Source organism: Dreissena polymorpha, chromosome 5, assembly GCF_020536995.1.
Source record: "Dreissena polymorpha isolate Duluth1 chromosome 5, UMN_Dpol_1.0, whole genome shotgun sequence".
Lineage (NCBI taxonomy): Eukaryota > Metazoa > Mollusca > Bivalvia > Myida > Dreissenidae > Dreissena > Dreissena polymorpha.
In genome coordinates this window covers 7,009,091-7,032,579 of record NC_068359.1, presented here as the reverse complement: position 1 = coordinate 7,032,579, position 23,489 = coordinate 7,009,091, and the positions used below count along the sequence as shown (strand labels likewise).

The 23,489-nt window shown below is 34.2% G+C and overlaps 1 protein-coding gene across 1 annotated transcript; it reads left to right on the top strand.

Moving 5' to 3' along the window:
- Positions 1–6,495: 6,495 nt before the first annotated feature.
- On the top strand, positions 6,496–23,489 carry LOC127881352 (aldehyde dehydrogenase family 3 member B1-like). Its single transcript, XM_052429123.1, has 13 exons — positions 6,496–6,591; positions 12,340–12,519; positions 13,109–13,204; positions 14,161–14,297; positions 15,191–15,275; positions 15,757–15,920; positions 16,177–16,303; positions 16,496–16,628; positions 17,917–18,023; positions 20,013–20,083; positions 20,262–20,387; positions 21,218–21,253; positions 21,863–23,489. Exons 1-13 carry the CDS (start codon positions 6,496–6,498, stop codon positions 21,954–21,956), a joined length of 1,452 nt encoding a protein of 483 aa, XP_052285083.1. The 3' UTR covers positions 21,957–23,489.

Sequence of the window (23,489 nt, the reverse complement as noted above, 5' to 3'; positions counted from 1 at the left end):
ATCCGACATAGCTTAAGTTTGTATCACACGTGTGTAATATGTACGAAAGCAAATTAAAAACACTTAATTATGTTAAGCGAAATAAGATGTGTTGTGTGTGGTTTCTATTCAATGTTGTCTTTAAAAAGCATGTTGTTCTTCTTTTTTAAACCTATTTATTTAAACTCGATTGCATAACAAGCCTAAGCTTATATGAAACGCTCTCGAGTCCGTTTCCTTGGTGTCTATGGGGGAGATCTAAAGAACGCTCCCACAGTTGGGATCGAACCCATGACCTCCCAATCGCTAGGCGGACACCATATCCACTACGCCACGAGTCTTTTTTCTTTATAAATGTTGTTCTTTATAAATGGATTACTAATGGATTATTAATGATTACTATGAACATTAGTTGTTAAGTTAATTTATAAATAAAATGATAGAGGTCTGAGCGTTAAACGTTTTACAACATGTCAAAAGACAAGAACATCGTCGAACGTTGAGTTTTCGAGAAGTTTAAATGGTTATAATTGTGATACGTAAACAAGCAAATGAGCTGAAACGAATGGAAAATTAACACGTATGAATTGTTAAAAGATAATTGATGGTTATATTGCTTTGTAATTAAACCAGAACTGTTTATCAGTCAAGAAATTACTGTTTGTAATGAACCTGTCGTAATTAAATAAGTGTTGTGTTTTCTTATATTTTTATTATTATGTAATTGATGTACCCCAATGTGTATTTTGAGAAAAATTATGGATTTTGTATTGCTTGTATTTTTTTTAACAGGTTTCGCACATTGCATATGTTGAAACAACTAAAAAATAAGTGCCGTCGAAAGAAATCCATAATGAAACTTGAAATGTTTAAATGTGAAGGCAATTATATTAGTTATAAATTGTATAAGTTCAAATACAAAAACAGCACAAATTCATACTTTAAAAAGATACATATCTTACTTTAAAAGTGAAATATGTATTAGATAATAGAATGTTTTAATATAAAATCGGGCCCGTTCTTCAGGTATCAATTGTGTGATTGTGTTTAATGTACGTGGCTTTTCGATGAATGTTGTGATGCACTGTTGTTGTTTTTTAAATGAAATGTTCAAAGACTTGAATTTTTGAAAAATACCATTAAATGATTTACGAATGACACTGAAATATATGGCCTATATCTATATAATTATTTCATCAAGCAACATCAAGCAAACGAGTTAAATAAAAATGTTGTCTGAAATCAGATTTGAACCCAGATTTATCACTAGATAAAACCAATGTTTGATATAACGGGCGTTTTGTAAACGCTATGTTTGCAATATTAGAAATACACGTATTAACCAAACTATCGACGGAGAGCGTAACAAGCGTCTTATGATTTTCCGATTCCCATTGATGCTTATCCATCAACGAACCGATAATAAAACTTAGTCAATAGTGGTATTTTGCCTGTTTATATATAATGCATACATTCTTTGTTGGAACTGTGGCATTTTTTTATATTTGGAATTAACAGTGTTTCAACAAATTATGCAATGTCATTTGTAAAAAAAAATGACTCATACACATGTGATTTAGCAAAATGTTTTTCTTATGATTGAATTCTAATAAAGAATTAATGCATTTCGTCCAGCCTTACTAATATGATGTTAATTAAATGATTTAAAACAATATTTTTCATTGGGTTGGATTAAATATGCTTGGCAAACACTTAACATTATAACACTAATCAATTTTTGTAAGAATCAAATAGTCAAAGTTTAAACATTTATTAAATACGTTTCTGTTAGGAATGTTAATATGCACTTTAAGCATTCTGGTTTTTGGCAATGAGGATTAAGCAAAAATGACCTTGAAAGTCATGAATAACAATTGTGCTGGACATTGAGTATGATTTTGTAAACTTGCGCACCAAATCATTGTATGTACTGAAGCGGTATCTTAGAAATAATTGTCATAGTTATATAAAGCGTATGTTTTTATGAAATTTAAGTGTTAACTTTTGTGCATATTTTGATGTTGTGTTTTGATTAATATTTAAAATAAATGTTTTTATAGCATATATTTCAATTCCAACTCTTACTTGAATCGTCTTGTCAAAGACACCCAAACGTTATTATAGAAGTTGGGTAGAAAATCAGTTCGCGATTAGAGTCTGATTACGTGCGTTATTCCGAGGGGTGTAATATGTAAATATGTTTTAAGGATGGTCATTGGGTAGTTTCCATTTGTATTCTATCTAGAAAGTCTGAAACGTCAGCCAGTATCATATCATAACGAAATACCGCTGCTCAGAAATTACTCGGAATCAGAGTACTGATTAAACGATTATTTGATTTTAGAAGAGTTCTTGTCATAAATTAAAATAAATATTTCATAGAACATTCATCACATTTTTAGAATCTAACACTATCGTACTTTTTCAGCTGCGTTCACTGACATAAATCAAAATGCATAATTCACAACGTTTGCTATTAACACTAGATGTTTTAATGACATTTAACGTACTATGTTATAAATTTAATGATCTAAGGTGATTCGTAGAAGAAGAAGAATATTCGAACTCTTCTGATAAAACTGTGGAGTAGACCTGGCAACTGATATGTAACAATGGTCAGTAATGTAACATTTAGCACCAATCAGGAAGTAAACGTAGAATGGTGGTCAGGAAGAAAAACTGAAACGCTGGTCTGTGAGTAATCCCAGAGCTTCGGTCAGGATGAAAACCTGAGAACCGTTCAGGAAGTAAACTTGGTGTAAACCTTGAATGCCGGTCAGGAAGAAACCTGTTTATATAATCAGCCAAAACGATGTTAAAATAGCCGATGGAAGGTGAACGGTTTTCCAAATGAGATCATCATGCGCCATTTGATAAAAGGATCCTTCTTGAAAATGAAAAGTACACGCTACCATACCCATCGCTTGTGCTCCAAACATGCCTCAATATATTTTAGCCGCGCTCTGTGAAAATGGGGTTTAATGAATGTGCGTAAAGTGTCGTCCCAGATTAGCCTGTGCAGTCCACACAGGCTAATCAGTGACAAAACGTTCCACTTGTATGATATTTTTCGTTTCAAGAAAGTATCTTCTTAGCAAAAATTTTGTTTTCCGAAATTGTCCTCCTTAATTAGCTTGCACAGGCTTATCTGGGACGACACTATACACACATGAATTTAACCCTTTTTTCACAGAGCACGGCTCATTGTTAGAGGACGGCTGTCAGTTGTTCATGGTGGAGACGTATTCATTTACCAAATGCAAACAGCAAACACTTTCCACAAATTCGTAAGAACGTAGCGATGTTCACAAACGGATTTGATAAATAAACAAGCTTTTTTATCTAAAATTTATATTCTTGTATACATATCCGGAAGTGAACGCACAAACTATATGAGAACGCAATTTATTGCATATACATGTATAAACACAATGTTTCGAGTGTTTGAGGTTCATGTAATGTTACGGTTTTCAGATTAAAACACAACATTTCAGTGAAATGTAAACAATATCTCACTCACAGTCTTCTCACCATTCGCCACCTGCTCACACAAAGTCTTGAGACGCCGCTGGTATCTCTCTGTGGATTTTTTCTTCTGCTTAGTGGATTGCTCGCCCTAGCGTACACGAAGAACCTCGGTCTCCACCATGGCGGCGTCTTTCATTAAATAGTCAACAACTTTCCACAGCGAAGGATGCTGGTGTCCAACCAAAACTTGAAACGCATTATTTCATGCTTCACAAAGGTTGTTCGTCCTTGCTTCTCCACGGACTGTTGCTGAGTGCACGTTCCAGGTGTCGAGCTTGAAACGGGGCGGTTTTCTTCTGAATCGCATAATGCCGTCAGCTGTTCTCACGGACCTGCAATTAAAAAAACAACAACATATAAGTTAAAATAAAGTACATAGTAAGTTAAATTTCAGTAAATTACTTAATGCAGTAAATCTAATATTCTTTTATATTCTAATAGATAAAAGGGCCGTTTCCGATTAATTTAGTTATTAACTTATTATATAATAATAAAATGTATTTATAATTATTAATAATTAACTTACTGGATCCGTAGTGATGGTTCCCTTGCAGCTCTCGCTTCGTCGCTGGGAACATTCCCATCGAATCGTCGACTTGTTTTCCTTTTTCTTGGTGTAGGAGAAACCTTCTTAATATAGCTTTGCAGCGCCTCTCTGACTTTTAACGAACTCCATTATTGATGCAAAGGTTATGATAATATGTTGTATTTTATACATTTGTGTGAAACAGTTTGCATTTTTAGCAGAGCATGTCGAAAGCATCTTCAGTTTGCTTTAATTTGCAGTTAATTAGGCAGGCTGAGAACTTGTTACCTTTTACGCTAAGCACCGCGATCTTTTCATCTTTTAATTGGGAGACCGGACCGACTTTAATTATTTAGCACTTGTTACCTTTGAAGAGAGCCGCAGACGGGTTTATTAAATTGAACCGTCGAAATCCGAAATTGGTGAAAACAAACAAATAAATTATTGTTTTCAGGTTGCTTAAGATTGTATTAAATTGCATGCTAATTGTTTGTTTGAACTACGGGGAAAATAATTCAGCCGCGAAAACTTTTTATATTAGCAAAAAGGGGATTTTTTTCTTGGGTTACATAGGTTATAATCAAGTGATTATCAAGATGGCGACGTCCATGTCGAGGCAGGTATTTTTCGCCGTTTTATACCTTACATTACTTGTATTTATTTTTTAAATTTCGCTCACTTTCCAGCCATATTAGCAAACAAGTTACAGGCGTTTTTTTTCATTATAATATTCGCTCTATATTTCGACTTTACTCGCCGCGAAATTTCTTTATTTACGGGGCACTTATCCGGGTCATCAATTCTGACAAGAGGGCACTTCTCCGCCCCCTATTTTTCAGCGGGAGGGCAGTTTTCCGCCAAATAAAAAACAGTGAGGGGGCTAATATCCGCCCAGTGAAAAATCTTTGAGGTGGCACCTCTCCGGGGGGGGGGGGGGCGCCTATCCTAGACTCAATAATTATTATCATTATTTTGTGTTAATCGTTGATAAAAAATGATATGCAAACATTTGAAATCTTGTTATAAAAATAATTAATCTTTGACTTAAATTCTAACAAGTACAGATCCGGGACAGTGGACAGGAAATGGACCCAGTCATAAGGGTACAATTATCAAGTGATGAGCTCGTTAACATAGACTCTGAGAGGTTGCTTTAAAAACATGGGACATGTCATAAAGAGCTAAGATAACCTTACTGCCATAAAATTAGGGGTCATAAAATGTCTTCCAGGAAAAATGACAAGATTGATAGGTTAGTTTAGAAAAACAAAGAATTATACGATTTATATAAAAAATTTTATTGGTGAACCAAATGGCAAATGAAATCTATTAATTGTACTGTTAAGAGATACATAATCCAAATTCTTTTGCTTTCTGCTATTGTTCAAGTCAGATTTTTAAAGTGCCGTCTACTCTTATTAAGTCCAATTATATTGGTTAACACAATAGCAATGTTGAACCACTTTGTGATCTGGTAAGTCCCTAAAATACTAATAATAGTTGCATGATTTTTTAAAGCTTTAAAAAGTATAACAATGTATTTTCAATTCGAAACCAAATGTTAGATTATAGATCGTTCAATTCCAGATGCCCAACTAACGGCGTTCCATCCCATCCCCGGGGAAGTTGGATACTGGATCAGGAGGCGTGCTGGAGGTACCCTTCAACATGTTCTTCCCGGTGACAGCTGGTAGCAGACCCGCGACGTCATCGGCTAGCACAACGGTCGCAATAGAAGTAACGGTTACACTTTGTGACGGAAATTGTGCAGCGGTAAAGAGAACATCGTAAATTCGGATAACGGATAATTTGCAATCCAGACAGCAAAATAAATAACATTTATCGTCTGGTATTCTTTTAATTTGCATTAGATATATGTTGTTTTTATCAGTAATGACTTAATCTAGTTTGCTGAAAACTATGGGTCTTATATAATCTTCATATTGTTTTGTTTTTAAAGTGTACCGTGTCTCATCCAAATGTCTTCAGTACTTTATGAGAAACCGCAAAATTCCGTTCGGCAAACTGACGGACTGGCGCTTAGAAATACATAACGGACGGTTGAGTAAATTATAGCCCTCTTCAACCTCTCCCTGTTTTTAACCGAACGGGGATTAATTGCACTAATTAAAACAATAGTGCAAATGTAAGTTATTTCAATATCAAATAGGTGACTTGTGGTGGAGGTGCAAGAAAACGTCGATCCTCAGATGAACCTGTGGACACTGATGCCATGCCGTTGACAAGACCATTGGTCATCTTGCCCCCCAGGTAAGTTTTAGTTCGCTGTTGTTGTTTTTGTTGTTGTTTTTTTTCAAATTCCCATATTTAACTTTTACGAAATTCATTGATTAATATATAGCTTATGAAGAAACAAAGTTGTTACCATGCCCATTCATACTGGACGCAGGATACATGCACATAATACGAAATCTTTGTTTTTAGACATGTCCGTCGTGACAATGAATGAAACCACCATCAACAAAGAAAGATCTGAGGCCCGGGTGATGTCCAACTTCTCCACTGCCCTGATTGCAACCGTTGTCACCATGGGCGTGGTGCTCGCGCTTTGCATCTTAATCTTGGTGTTCATGTTATGCCGTCTCCGTCGACACATGGACAAAAGCGACTCGAAGAAATCCGCGTTCGACAATAAAGCTTACAGTTAATGAATCTCAATGCACTGGTTGCAAGAATTTATTGTCAGGTTCAAATTTACATAAGATATAAAGCTGCATAATAGTATTGAACATGTTTCTCTGCGGTCATAATGAAAAATTTAAAGATTTTATTACAATCATCTCGTGTTTTGCTAATAAATTGTTACACTGAAACACGCACGCACAAACAATAAATAAATACATGTTACTTCGGTTGCTTGAATACAACAAGATCATGAAAGTCGGAGGTCGAATTAAATATTTATCATGTGTACCACCAACTGTAAAAGTCTCATCTAGTCTGCAATCTTCAAGCTAAACAGTGAATTTCTAGTACACAACAATGTTTTCCTACCACATGCACAACAAAATATTCCCAAATAAAGGCATGGCAATTGCCTGTACAGAGAAATGTGTCTTCAAACAACAGATGTTCATATTTTAAGAGATTAAAGCATTACACACCAAAAACATTTAGTATACTGTAACCTATTATTGCATCTTGTTTTTTTCCCTCGCATATAATTCGTTCGGTCCTCGCCCGTGTTATCAAATGGTTTAACGTGCCAAATCACGATGCGAAGTTGTGATATTACGATGCGAAAGTGCGCGAATATGGAAAGATATCACGAAATTGCGAAATACGATGCGTGATCACGAGATAAATATCTCAATCACGAATCTTGCACCCTCACTGTCTAGCTTTCGATATACAAGGACATACACACGATAATACTGCGATGGCACGAGATTATTATGCGAGATCTCGATTTTAATATCGTTCTCCGCACTGTGATCTCGCGTTCGCTCAGCGTGATATCATGGACGACCTCGCATCGCGCTTTGTCCTTTAAAATCCAGAGGTTGACAAAGCGAAACAAGTGGCCCTAACAAACATCGTTCAATGATATGTTCGCTGCAAGTGCTCTGACGATTAACTTAAAACTATGTAAGCGAGTGGTGCTGGTACTTTGCCCTAGTCCTCGCACGATGCAGCTCCGGAATACGCACACACAAACACGCGCGTGCACTCAAAAACACGCAAGTATCGTCAGAAGCTGCCTGATAAAACTTTCAAATATCCATCCGCCCATTTGCAAATGTGTATATATGTTGACCCATCTATTGCTTGGATTTATCGTGATGTCTTATAAAACTGGTAATATCGATCCTCACCAACAAGGTTCAAATCGCACGTGCATCAATTGTATTGCACGTTTTGTAATTTGCAAATAAATGAAATCCTTTATTTTATAACTAGTATAAACGAACTTAAATCTATGCGGTTTGTACTTTCCTAAAAACCAGCTCAGACACAACAACCGACATTCGACGGACGTAGCATACATCGCAGAAACTATCGAAACTCTGCCAAATTTATCTCCGATAATTGTAATTTGCGCTAGAAAGTCAAATTGTTTATTTGTTTCCAGTTCCGATAAATCATGACCATGTAAGAAAGGTCCACGAGGCATTTATTGCTCGCTAAATTCACTAGTAATGAAGCAACACATGCACTTAGGCAAAGAAATAACGTAAACAAGTAATCAATAAATGTAGTGTGGATAAGGCAAGCATAAAGTTTGAAAGCATTCTCCAGAATACGCAAGCGTGAACGATAAATTTATTAAACAGGTTATGCAAGAAAAAAATCACAAAACTGTAAGAAGCATGCATGTACGTGCGGTTCAAACCTTCCATACGTTTTTGTACTTCGAACTTTTTTTCGAAGTCCCATCATTATAATTATGAAGTTTAAATTGAATCTATATAATCATAGTTTGGGTTATGATTTGAATAATAAAATAACACTATGTAATTTGGTTCTTTGTGAGGAAACAGAAAATAGCTATGTTGGTAACTCTAAACCACTGATAAGATGAGATAAAGCATGCGCACTCAGCATTTACCCACAAATAGCTCTTATTCAGTGAAGCTCGCATGAAACGTTTCAAATAGTGTATAGGTGTGTTATTTAACACACCCGTAGAATTGTGTTGCAGTTTGTTAAAATTACGGATTTAAACATATTCATTAGAAAATTGGAAAGCTTTGAAAAGGTTAGTATGTAATAGATATCAAAAACATGTAGATGTTTCTAACTTCTTAGACAAAGTACATTGAACGCTTTATACATGTAACGTAATGATAAGGATTAAAAGGGGCCTTTCCACGTTTTGGTAAATTGACAAAATTCAAAAAAAAAATTTCAGATTCGCAAATTTTCGTTGTAGTTATGATATTTGTGAGGAAACAGTAAACAGTAATACTGAACATTGGCCATGCTCTAAAATATCCATCTTTTGACGATTTAAAAAACTGAAAATTATTAAGCGTTGCAACGTGAAACGATTGAAAAATTTGGAGAGTTCGGTTGTTGTCGTTATATTTTGCAACACTTCGACGATTGCTGATATAAAGTATCAAATACATCACTCATTGTATGAGCACGGGAGGCCGAGTGGTCTTAGCGTTAGACTTTTACTCCGTGGGTCAGTGGTTCGAGCCCAGCTGAGAGTTACTTTGTTATTGTTTTTTAAATTTTATTCTTGGTTTTTGACTGGAGCTTTTTAGCTCCAATGTTTACATTTATCAATATAAAGCATTTAATGCCACACCTCATTACATGCCAAAATCTGTGCAAAGATCCCTTTAAGATATGTAGGACAGTATCGAATAACCGTATGTTAAAGGCAGCAGAACGCTATCAATGGGAAATGTAACACTACAAGATCTAAATCAACGAACCGTCAAGGGAGCATATATATGCCTCTCATTGTAGATATAAAAAGGCACAGTTGTTTTGGTTTTGACTTGGATTAAATAACGAATTACATTTATTGATAAAATATTAAAACCATCTGTTAAAGCCACCGAAACATTCAATCATTAACAAAAAGTTACGACACTGTTCATGTAATAAAATATAAATGACTGAAAAATCGACATTGGTTGTGTAGATAAGTTTTGACTTCAAACACTAAGATGATGTTTTTATGTAATAAGATATTATACATATGGTGTGGATCACAAAGTATTATATTTAATAGAAACTTAGGTTTGCGTCTTTTTGAATATAAAAAGAGAGCAATGTTGTATGTACAAACGAGTCCAGCTCGAGTTAAACGTGCATGTACATCGGATTTATTTTAATTGTGAATCGCAGGGAAGGCCCGTAAGTGTCTGGCCGACAGCCTTATTTTAATTATTGGACTTCAATATTTTACGCACTCGAAGGTTACTAAATGTATCTTATTAATAAGAATATTTTGTGGACTTGTTAATTAGCAGAATAAAATATCAATGGACATTTCATCGGACTTGTGTATGAATAATTGGCATCCCATCGGCATATGTTACATAAGATAATGTATTTATAATACATGTAATTCTGAACCCATGAATTGTTAGTATGTGTTAAATGACAGAAACCTCAAGTACATGAAGAAATGTGCAAATGATTAAAAAAATCATTTGACAACCGAATGAATATTTGAATGACAAAGCTTGTTTAGTTATAAACTGTATTGAATGTAAAGGAAATTGCAAGACTCAGCTATAAGGTTATTATTGGAACATTACGTATGGTTACAATTATATGAACAACTTATTTATATTGTTTGCTTTTCTTTGCTTAAGCCTGACTATACCCAGCCACTAGAAGAGAATGTTTTGAATTTTATTTGAATTTCATGTTTAATTGTTGAAACTTCCTTAAATCAAGTTTTGTATTGGTTGTGTTTAATGATTGCGAAGATTGAATACTACCATGAGCTCGTTGTTGATATGGTGGATAAATACTTGCTAGAAAAGACACCGTGTTTCTTTTTGAATTAGTTCTCCTTATGAAATTAATGCGCCAGAGGTTTGAAACTCACGTTTTCTGTTTTACCACATTTATTAATAGCATTATTGCACCACCAATGTTTAGAAGCAAAGATCCATCAACACAAGTTTTTGACAGATATTTGGATAAAATATTTTAAAAGTCTGATTGTATTTCCATTTTTAAACAATATAAATTGAGAACACGGTTATAAGCCTTTAATGTTGCATTATGTTCGGAAACAAATTCATGATTTATTTTGTTATGATTTTGAGTGTACGTTGATGTTTTAAATAGGATGTTATTCGACATCCGTGTTCATAGGCGTAGCTAGACCATTTATAAGTTGTAGAACCGTGAAAAACCAAAGAAGAAACTATGTCATGGCCAATTTTGAAACAATACATGTCACTTAATTGTAACTTTTTCATGTCAATCACAAGGAAAGTGATGTATTCATATATACTCAGCGTCCTTCTAGGCATTCCTATGGCGAAATACACAACAAGAAGGTCTGGTGTGGGTTCTGTAAGCATAAAGTTATATATCATAATGCTTGGAGCTCAGGAATGCCGCGTGAGTTTAACGACAGTAGCGGGTTTGCCTTTATCATGTCATGGGAACCATTAACTTTTCAGAACTTGTTACAATACTATTGACAGATTCCCTTTAAGTCATAAAAATGCCAAGTCTACATTATTCAAACTTCTACATTAAAAACGTATTATTTAACCCAATGCTGTTTTCGGCGTAAACGTCAAATACAAAAGTAAAAAAACTACATATCGCACACATATAGCCAATGTTGTGTTTACATGGATTATTTTGCAATAGTTTTTTGTTTGTAAAATCGTTGGGGAATTTTTTACTATATGTTGTTTTTCCAAGACGGGCACTGCACTAATGAACTTTATAGATTTTATTTTTTTTATGCGCAAAACGATTGTGAGGCTTTTTTCCATACAAAAGAAAGGTAACGTATTTATTTAGTTGTTATCTCGTTATGGTCTGCTTCATAATGTTGATTAATTAATTGATGTTTTTCCTTTTGTTACACTTCTAGTTGGAAATTAAACAGTTTTTATAATTGATCAGAATTGATTTCTCCTTTGAGCTAAAATAGTTAAACCCAAAACCCCATTTGAATAGCATTTTTGGACATTTATTTTTCTGCTTTCGAAAAAAGTGATCTAAGCAAAAACAAAATGCCTACATGTAGCTACGCCATGGTCGTGATCTTGTATAATCGTTGTGTGCGCTGATGTGTAACATAATTATGAATATATGCGTTAGCCTTCTCACAAAACCATAATCATCAAGTAATCTTACCGTGGTGAATTTTTAAAGCTGCAGACTTTCATTTGACTATTTATTTGCATATTCATGTATTTGCTTTTTTGGAAAGCAACCTAGTGCGACAAAATAATTGATTGTCTTGGTATTACACTTGTAATCTTTTCACGTTCGTATCTTGATGGCAAACAATGAAACATTTCAACTTTACTTTCCCCCAAAACCAGGTAATCCGCGGTCTTATAAAAGATAATTAGTAGAAAGGTTCACTTCCCGAGAGCTTTTTAAACTACTTTTATAAAATAATGATCACACAAGTCTTCGTAGTGACACGCTTATTTAATGGTATGATGCACGTTCGCGTGGTCTGGAATGCCTACTGTGTAGCTAATATTTAGCTGCAGCTATATCCTTCTATTACATTTCATGGAGAATATCAGGGAATGATCAATGTGTAGCTGATATTTAGCTTCAGCCATATCCTCATATAACAGCTGTCAGAATACCGGGGTAGGATCACTGTGTAGCTAATCTTTAGCTGCAGCTATATTATTCTGATACAGATCAATCAAAATATCAGGACCGTGTTACGTAGCGGCCGGACTAAGTCGTTTGAATGGTGGCGGGCACAGCTGATGTCTCTGCTAAAAATGTTGGATGACAACAGAAAAAAGTTCTCACAGGTCTTGAAGGAAGATTTGAATAAGGTGAAGAGTTATTATATACTATTAATTCGACGAAAGGTAGTAATAATGTGACAAACACGACTTTGTATAATGATTTATAAATGATGATATATGTCATATGTCATTTGTTTTTACCGAAATGCATCAATTGTTTATTGAGCCCACAAGGCGTAGCTCATTAAAATATACATATTTATACGAAGCGTTACAGTCAATTATTAGTCTCCGTCCGGTTTCATCGGAGCGGACTATTGGTTTAACCTTCGACTACTGACAAAGCCTTGTTATTGCCAGCGTCATGGTATGTGTACATGAACAAAATAATATATTTTATCCACGTTCTTGGAAAACGGGATTTAATGCATTTGCGTTAAGTGTCGTCTCATATAACCTGTGCTTTCCACACAGGCTAATCAGTGACGACAATTTCCTCTTTAGGTTAATGTTTCATGAAAAGGAAGTATCTTCTAAACAAAAAAAAAGTATAGACTAACAATGTTTTTCCTTATAAGCCTGTGCGGGCTGCACAGGCTAATGTGGGATAAATTTTACGCACATGAATTAATCACAGTTTTTTTCAGAAAGACGCTTTTACTTTTTTTGTCATAAGTGCAAATCTGAAGGGCTCCTGTTTGAGATAGACTTTACGAGAAATGCTTTAGTAGACAGCATCAACAAGTTTAAAAAGTGGACAACACCACAAAAGGTACTGACGATTTCGTTTCCATTTTCAGATAATTCACATGTCTTTCAATATTAATTCATTGTTATTTATTGCTTGCGTATAAATTTAAAATTAAATTTTCAAAAATTTATGTTAAAGCTAGTATATACGCTTTAAATGTAAACATGTTATGCTCACAATCTTAATTAAACACATGCATGTGTCGTATAAACGAGTATGCACAGATGAATGGGGTTTTCCCAACAGTACACATGTCTTGTGTACATAAAGTAGTTATCTGCGCAATAGAAAATCATTCGCAATTGAAGAAGTTTTCTCTCGTTTACCTGAGTGTGTTTCTTGTTCTGACCTCTTAATCTAGTCTTTTATTCATTAGCGTTGTATCAGTTGTGGAAAAAATGATACAGTTTTAACAGCTAATAATCGTTGATACTGAGCAATATTAAACGTATCATTGTCGAGCCAAATTAATTAAATGTCCCACTATCGTTGTTATTTTTAGATGATTTATATGGTGTTACACTTGTTCATTGTTTGGTAACAAAGGGCGACAAATGCTTATTCAATTTTAAACAGTGGACGTTAAATTTCTTCTGAAATATTCAAGGTACGGACGATACATTTTTCTTGGTAAACAAGGTCTTGTTCACAGATTTTCATTTTTGAACAATCTCATTCAAATGTTTATATATATATATGTATAATATGTATTAAATTAACATATATAATGTTTGGAATAATCTAATATATTTATAATAGCAACAAAAATAAAACAAATTACACCAGCTTTAATTATTTTCACGATTACTGCTTCTTTGTATATAGTATCCATTATTTAAACGCACATTGTCGAGTTCTTCAAATGACCAGTCGATGTTTACCAGAATCTATCTTATGCTATTCTTTCATTGATATTGATGAAAAAGGTCAACGTGATGATGCATGATTAACGAATATTTTTGCTATGCAATGTTTAGGCAAAGAAAGGTCTGTTGTACATGATGGACAAAGCCTACATTCGCAAGGAGCCGTTTGGTGTGGCCCTCATAATTGGTGATTGGAACTACCCCGTCCATTTGACCATATTACCAATTGTTGGGGCCATAGCAGCGGGTAATCTTACCTATTGACCTTGTGCGCTTACTGTGGCCTTCGGTGTTCATGTAGATTACATGTATAGTATGACTGAAGTATTTTACCTCAAGGTCCTTCTTGCTGTCGTCTGCGAAATAAAGATCATAAATCTAGTTTCATATAGTCTTGTTTTCATGACATTGCCCAATAGCAATCCCCGTTGCTGAACCCTGTTTACCTGTAGCTCAACATAATAAATGTCAATGTTAATGAAAAAGAAACACTTGTTAGCTTACCAGAGCACGAAGACCAGGGGGCGAGCTGTTATGGTCATTTTATATTATTGTGCCGTGCGTCGTCACGTTTTAACACTATAGATGCCACATTTTGTCTAATCTTAATAAAACTTAATAAATTTCATACTGTATGTCTTAAAAATATCTTAGCCAAGTTCGAATGTGGGTCAAGCGCGCTTAAAAACAAGGTCAGAAAGTAGAATCTAAGAAAAACTTCCAGTTTATACACACTATAGAAGCTGCATTGTTCATCCAATGTTGATGAAACTTGGTCACAATTTTTACCTTAAACATATCTTGGATGACTTTTAATCTGGATCGCGTGCGTGCAACCTCAATGTCATCAGGTCAAATCATAGAAAAAACATTGATTCCATTCTAGAAGCCAAATTAACATTAACTATTCATGAAACACGGTCAGAATGTTTATCTTGACTATGTATAGGCTTTTTTAAAATCTTGGTCCTGTGTGTTTTCAAACTAGGTCATAGTGTCAATCCTTGAAAAACCTTGTACCAAATTATAGAGGCCATATTTACAACTCAGGTGAGCGCATCAGTGCCATCATGACCCATTGTTTTTCATTGTCCAGACAAAAGCAGACATTATCCGGTGTATCTGCTTTATTTTATTCATATAACTGTGTGGAACTGAAACCGTCTGAAATATCTTTGAACACTGCTGCACTTTTAGAAGAGCTTGTGCCAAAGTACCTTGGTCAGGTGTGTAACGGAACTCTCGGGCATAGAACCACGCATGCGTATGGTAGCGTCCTAAAAACACATTTTACAGTAAACATATGTTTTTACAATGTTTTCTATGGAAGATTACAGTTATACATTTTGGAATAACACATTTTGCCTTAAATCAGAGGAAATACGATATAATGTACGGATATATTTATTGCACATTGTACGTTTCTTTCGCTTACTCATACCTATGCATGTTTGATTAAACTTCAAATGCAGGCAATGACTGTCATGTTTATATCGTTGAGGTTAACAAAACATTGTGTAACGAATTTGTAAAATGAGGTATGGTTTCAACAAATGAACATGTGATTCATGATATTACAGAACACCATGTCATACAATGGACATTTTTTTAACACATTTGGACAATGTTGTGTTTGAAGAACGTAAGCCATCAAAGTTTTTGCCACATTATAAAAATCATTAACCAATTCTTGCAATCGCCTTGTAGGAAGCTGTTCAAGTGGTAAATGGGGGAATTCAAGAAACGACCGCACTTCTGAAGGAGAGATGGGACTACATATTCTACACAGGCAACCTTATGGTGGGCAAGATCGTGATGAAGGCTGCGGCAGAACACCTTACCCCTGTTACATTGGAGCTTGGCGGAAAAAGGTCTGTGTGTGTATTGCATGTAGTGTTTATATCGCTTATTTTGTGAAATGCATAAGCACATGTTGATAAACCTACATTTTAATAACTGATGATTTTACAATTATGACGTTGGCGCGTCATTACAGCTTAAAAAATAAGTACAGCTTTGAGTCCATTTTATATTTATAAAAAACGAATAACCCATAATTTACTGTTTTATTACTACTTTATTATCATTTACATTAAAGTGTATTAAATTTGTATTCATCATTTAAAGCCCGGTGTATGTTGACGAAGATGTAGACCTTGGCATTGTGGCTAACCGTATTATGTGGGGCAAATGTACTAATGCAGGGCAGACGTGTGTGGCACCGGACTATGTGATGTGCTCCAAGACAACACAGGTTAAAGATACAAGATTTTTTAAGAAAGAATAATATCGTGTTTATTTAATTATCGTTGTATGTTTAAAATGATTATAACGCATAAAGGAATGTTGTTACTCCAGCATTCAAACGATGGAAAATTGGTATTACCGTCCGCTTTTTAATTTTAGGAACACTCAACTTTCTTTCGTGTAATTATGTTTTTAACAGGAGGCTTTGACAGAGGCTATAAAACAAACACTGCAGAATTTCTACCCTGACGGACCAGCCAAATCTCCTGACTTTTGTCGTATTGTGTCTGACAAACACACCAGTAACTGTTTTTTTTTCCCTTATTTCCTCGGTATTGATTATATAAAAGAAATACATTGTGGGTGGGTGGGTGGATGGATGGATGGATGGATGGATGGATGGATGGATGGATGGATGGATGGATGGATGGATGGATGGATAGATAGATAGATTTGATAACGCGCATCTATACTCCTTACTGTGGGTTATTCGACAACAAACCATCATAGAAAAATATTATTTCGATTCTAACACGTTTCTGATTGATTTGGTTCAAGCTTTTGGAAGTGAACTATATTTTTTCCGCCCTTCTTAAAGCGGGTATATACGATTTTTATATGTGCTGAATCGTAAAATATTGATACAAATATGTTATAATAACACACAATATGCAAGAAAAATGATACATTTAAGACGAATTTCATAAAATGCAGCAAATACAAATTAGCGCCCCGAGCCGATTGTGACGAAGATAATTCGTAATTATTTTCCTACAATAGCCGATGCATTCGTCTTTTAAGTAAGTGTTCGTGTGTCGTATGAATCGATATCGCTGCAGGAATTTCAAATGAACCGTTAAACTAAATTTAGATTCACATCGTACATGCATGATATACATGCTGGCGAATTCGGCTGTACAGCCTTTTTCGATTTCAGAATTAAATATCTGGCTTATTTAGCATTTTTCGACACATGTTCTTCTTTACTTTTATTTTAGTTTATATTGAAATATATGTATAATAAGTTTTTACACATTTTATATTAATTAATAAATATTTGACAAGATCGTATATACCCGCTTTAATACAAAGTTCAATTTTTAATGACGTCATTGAATTGTACAAACATATGGCGTCGTTTTCATTCATAAATATTTTGCAAATAACGTCACTTTCATTATGAAAAAAAAATCGTAGAAACTAAATGACGTCAAGTTTATTGATGCTACTGAAAAGCTGACATGTTTTTTTTTCTTAATTACGTTTCCTAACAAATAACATTCTTTCTAAGCGTGGTTATGCCACTTATCACCAAATATATAATGTGTTGTTTCATTACATTTATATAAAATGCTATATTTATTACATTTTTTTAAGAACGGGTTTAAGCACGTGCATTTTACTTCAATATTTTCGTTATTTGTTCGGAACTATTTTCGAAACATTAAGCTCCGCCCATTATTATTGCAGAATAACCCACACTTGATTTCCTTCTTTGTCTGAAAACAAGTCGCGTGTAATGTTAGAATAAACCATAATACCTACGAGCTAGATGTCGATACGCGTACATTTTCTTGAAATTGTAAACTATTACCACGCGAGTTAAGAAATGCATCCAAGGGGGCGGGAGAGTAGCAGTTGGCGGTGACGCGAAAGATGAAGAGCGTTACGTCTCACCTACTGTGCTAGTGGATGTCAAATTCTCCCACTCGATCATGCAAGATGAGGTATAGTATTTCTGACACATTTACCTGATCTAATCTAAAAATAATATATAGCTCGGACATTTTAACCTTACCCAATCATACAAGGTGAGGTAAAGATCGGAAACTAAAACAAGACCCAATCATTATAGGTGAGGTTTAGCTCGGACACAATCATGTAAGATTTGGTATAGCTCTGCCACATTACTCGAACCCTATCACGCACTGCCATTCGAAGCTTGGACACATCAGTATGGCCCTACCATGCCAGGTCAGGTATAGCTCTCACACATTCACCTGACCATATCATGCACGATCATGTATAGCTCTGATACGTTAATCTGAGCGTATCATAAAGGTCGTGTATAGCTCGGACACATTAACCTGAACCAATCAGGTGAAGTTAGGTAAAGCTCAGAGAAATTAACTTGCCCGATCACACATTATGATGTATAGCTCGGATACGTTAACTTTACCCAATACAATATGAGGTATCGCTCTTAACTGGACCAACATCATGCAAGTTGATGTATAGTTAGGACACACTAACTGGGGCCAGTCATTCACGATGAGGTATATAAATGACAAACGAACCTGACCCTATCACGCAATATGAGGTATAGTTCGGATACCTTTACCTGATCCAATCATAAAGATCATGTATAGCTCGGACACCTTAACCTGACTAAATAATGCAAGGTAAGGTGTAGCTTACTTTCGTCTAAGATCATGTATATATCGAAATAATCGACCTGACACTATCAAGCAATATGAGGTATAGCTCGGACACATCACCCTTGCTCTATCAAGCAATATCAGTTATAACTCAGATACATTTTCTCGGTCAAATTATTCAAGATTAAATATAGCTAGACTTAATCCGATCGTGCAAGATCAGGTACAGCTCAGACACGTTGACTTTAACTGATAATGCAGGATCGTTTTTGCATGCAAGACGAGGTATAGCTCAGACTCATCAACCGTATGCGATCGTTTAGGATCAGGTATATCTCGGGTATATCAACATTACGCAATCACGTATACCCGAGTATAGGTCGGACTTTGGACGGATTCACTTTGCGCTTGAGACCAGTGCTCTTACTCTCAAAGATTCTTAGGGAAAAGTTAAGGACATCAAAAATCCAACCCCCAGAAAAAAATCATAAGACAAATTCTCGTTACAATGCACCCGCTTCTCCTTTATCTGGTCTCGTGACTAATTGCCTATGAATGACAGTACAATACATTGAAAATGACGGACATATTTGGCGCTTTTACGTTTTAAGGAAGTTTGAATTTACCTGTTTTAAATAAGTAAATATTGCGTTGACGATGTTATATTTTATCAATTCTAATGCAAAAAATAATTATTATCTCTGAAATTTGCACTTAGTAAACCGTATGTGAAATCCCTCAGAATACCTGCCCAGGTTTTGTCAATAAGAGATTAAAGTTTTCTCTAGCTATTGTTTTGAGATTAAGTCCCATTCATCGAAAACCACAAAAGTATGGCGTTTTGCATTTTACTATCAAACGTGTATCTAAATCCACTGATTTTAGAATACCGCATATCAATTTGAATAGGATTGACATCAGTTGTAGCCTATATAAACATATTTAACGCTTTGCATAATTTCCTATGTAATTATATACTCATCGTTTTATTTTTGCAAATGTTGCCCTTTGCGTGTTTATCGGCTATTAACTTATTTTCCATCGAAGGAATTGTAATTATGTACTCGTTTACGGTAGGCTTAATTCGGCCAATATATCGATGTTATTGCGTTGAAGAAATTCATTAATTACGTCGTTAATAAATCAATACAATTTGCAAAAATAAACACATGTTGTTGACTTATATGTTTGAGTGCTGATTACATAATATTTACTCTTTACTAGTCTCTTTTTCATGTATGTAAAAACACTTATCACAGGAAAGAAGATGATATTTTATATAAGAAAGTATTTATAATTACACAATTTTGCGGCTAATATTGATGTTTTATCTTGAAGATATTTGGCCCAACCCTGCCAATAATTCCAGTTGAAAATGAAGATGTTGCCATCGACTTCATCAATACAGGGTAAACTTGAAGATTTATTATTATATATAGTATTTTATGTTATAATTAATACCCTGCAACACATGTCATATATGAATAATTGTCTTTACCCTCTAAAAAAATTTATTTAGTTTCGACCGCTGTGTAATGAATTTGATTTTATTTCAGAACTCTAGAAACCAAGTTTACATTTTTTCAGACCAATTGGAAATACCCCTCTCACACTGTACGTTTTCTCCAATAATACCGAACTGCGAAACAAGATCATGAGAGAAACGAATTCCGGAAGCGTCTGCTTTAAAATATACTTTAAGTCAGTGCAGTTGTAAGTATCGTATTTAATACATGCTTCATTTAGGCTATGTTTGTGAATCATGTACGTTTGAGACATGCACTTCAGTTCAAATGGGACATATTCGTAATTGTGGAAAAAATGATGAGCTTTGCCAGTTGCTAATGAAGTGTTCTGTTATTATAACTCTGTTATTATAAAAATATAAAAGAACACTTACATGGTTCATGAACATGTGTTTAATATATTGTACCACATAATAAAAAAGGCATTTTGTATCTCGTTAAATCGATGTTACCCGACCACCGTATTGAAAGTGTGGCTATTGCCATAAAGAATATTGATATTTGTAAATGTTAACTTTAGGTTTCGAAATATTATACGAAATATTCGTTGATTTTGAGTGTGTATGGGCTGTTAATTACTTCTATTTGTTGATTTACTATGATGGACGGTGAATTGATATGGATCATAACTTTATTTCAAATTTATTTTAAATATAATTAAGTAGTCCCTTTTCAGGCTAGTGAGAAGGTTATGGGAAAATATTCCCCATTTAATTTTGCAGTATTTCATCACTTATCATTAAATAAACAAATATTCGCGGATTGAAGGACACTGATTATTTCTTACATAACCTGCATCATAAAAATTCGCTTGTTTCATATCCTTCTTATAATGGATCTTAACTGCCGTCTAAAACAGAACGCGTACCAAAATACACAAACAGTTTTATGTTGTAGTTTGATTTATAATTTATAAATCGGACTTGCTCATGTACATACCACGTTTTGATCATGAAGACAACTTAGTGTCCTCCGCGGGGTTTTAAGAAATCTACCAATTAATTTTTCCTTTTTCAGTACCATCTTTGCCATTTGGAGGAGTGGGCAACAGCGGTATGTGTGCTTACCATGGCAAATACAGCTTTGACACTTTCTCACACAAGCGTTCCATTTTAGAACGAGAATTAAAGATGGAGAGGATGAACGAGCAAAATTACTATTTAAAGTTGTATCATAACATTTCAACAAAAGCATAACAATCTTGCAAGTCAATGAAAATTATTACCTTTTTACTGTATGGATTAAATATACATTTTTATCCAGTTGACATTTCTGATCAATATAATATAATCTTAGCAACGGAATAGGTAAACAGCTATTCAGTTTATTTCCAAATGATGGACGCCAATTTAAATATGCAGCCAAAATTGCGTTCAGAGCTCGGAATCCTTATGTTCTTATTTTAAATGCAAGGTGGCATGACACATTCCTTGGATTTACAGGTCAAATTTTTCAGAGTCACCAAAAACACTTATCCAGACTTTAATCTGATACATACAACTTTTGAAACATTTTGAAGGATTCTCAGTGTCAATGTCTACCTATTTATTAGGAATTTCTTAAATTGTAGAATAAGCTGAAAGCGTAATGTGGTAGCATACAAGATATAATCGGAACCAGTCGAATCTTTGCGTGGAGTAGTGAATTATCTTTTGATTTCAGGTTGAGGTATCCTCCACACACAGACGACAAGTATGCAAAGGCTGCCTGGTTCTTAGGCTCTGGTAAGCAGCCTAAAACCGGATGGTTCTGGTAGTCATAGAAACAGTTTCCAATAACAACCAGTTAGACATTAACAAAGTTCGAATAGAACGATTAAAACCCGTTAAGCTTAATTTTGTTTTTCTTTATGTATATCTTGCTGTAAATATTGGTCTTTAAAAATGTGAAAGATGTGTTTTTATTTTCTTTCGATTGAACTTGCCAGATATGTGGGAACAACCGATATAAGGATAATAATGCTATCATGATTTGAATGGAAAAGAATATTTTATTTTTGAATACTTAGCTACAAATGAATTTTTCTGTAGCTTCTGCAGAAAATGAGAAGATTAAAATATGCCATACAATCGTTTGATAAATGCTTAGAATCGTCGCTTAACTGTATTATATTCAATCATTAAGCTTCTTATACATTACTTTCATGTATCATCCAGTATTTAATTGTTAATTTTGTAGTGTTTCAATATTCTCCGTCCTTTGAAATCGAATGTTTACACTGTATGTTATGTAAAGATGCGCTGTAAAATTGTGTCACTTTCGTGTCTGTATTGGTCAAAATAGTGTATACAATAGTTTGTTAAAAAAATACAAAAATATATTTTTTATTCCCTAACATCTATATTATCAGATAACACATGAAGACATTTTACAAACTTTTGATAAAAAGCGTGTTAATGAATGAGTAATCGCAACTTTTGTTTTGTTTTTAATTTGTGAATAGATTTAAGTTAAAATCTAAAATACAGTATTATGTTATTACTTCGTAAATATTCATTGCAGATCGATTTGTGCTTTCAAATACTTTATGTGGCTCCTTGTGATCTTTAATCGAACAAGTCAGCATCCAGAGTGGCTCTTTCTTTAGATTAACGATTTTTTGACGATTTTTTGACGTATACAATCATTTGCGTAATTTTAAAATAATTAAGTTTATCCCTGAGTTTTTTTTAAGGAATTCACATAAATCAATATTTAATACTTTGATGTTTGTAGACCCTCTAAACAATGTGGAATCAAAAAACAATACAACTAAAACCAGCCATTGTTTTGTTTTTAACAGCTACAAAAAGGCCACTCTCGGTCGATATTTTAGACATGGTGAAAAATAATATGCTTGTTGCTCTAAAAACAATAGCTCATTTTGTTTGTGTAACATATGAATATTATGAAAAATGTTTTAAAAAGATGTTAGCTCGCACAGTTTTCAAATAAAGGAATACAATTTCATTGATATATAATATATCTAACAGAGTCTAGTGTTTCAATACTTTGTTTTCGATTTTATATGAAATTAAAAAAAAATCAGTTGGGTTGTCAAATATTAAATTTGTATTTCGATTTGAAGCAAAGTAACATATATGCCATTTTATCAAACATAGTTATTATTAAATGATAATACTACAATTGAGACCACGTCCAAGGCTTTTATTGAGGGGAAATTACTTTTTTAAATGTAGACATGTCAATGGTCATTATGTTGTATAGAAAGCTTAATTAAATGTTTTAATAACATTAAAGAGTGACAATTCAATGATTGTGTAACGAAAAAATAAATACTTGTAAGAAA

Excerpts from the sequence above, each read along its gene's own strand:
- LOC127881352 (XM_052429123.1), top strand. The coding sequence starts at position 6,496 with ATGAATGAAACCACCATCAACAAAGAAAGATCTGAGGCCCGGGTGATG. Across the intron at positions 15,276-15,756 it reads TGCCAAAGTACCTTGGTCAG|GAAGCTGTTCAAGTGGTAAA; the intron begins GTGTGTAACGGA and ends ATCGCCTTGTAG. Across the intron at positions 16,629-17,916 it reads TTTTTTCCCTTATTTCCTCG|GGGGCGGGAGAGTAGCAGTT; the intron begins GTATTGATTATA and ends AATGCATCCAAG.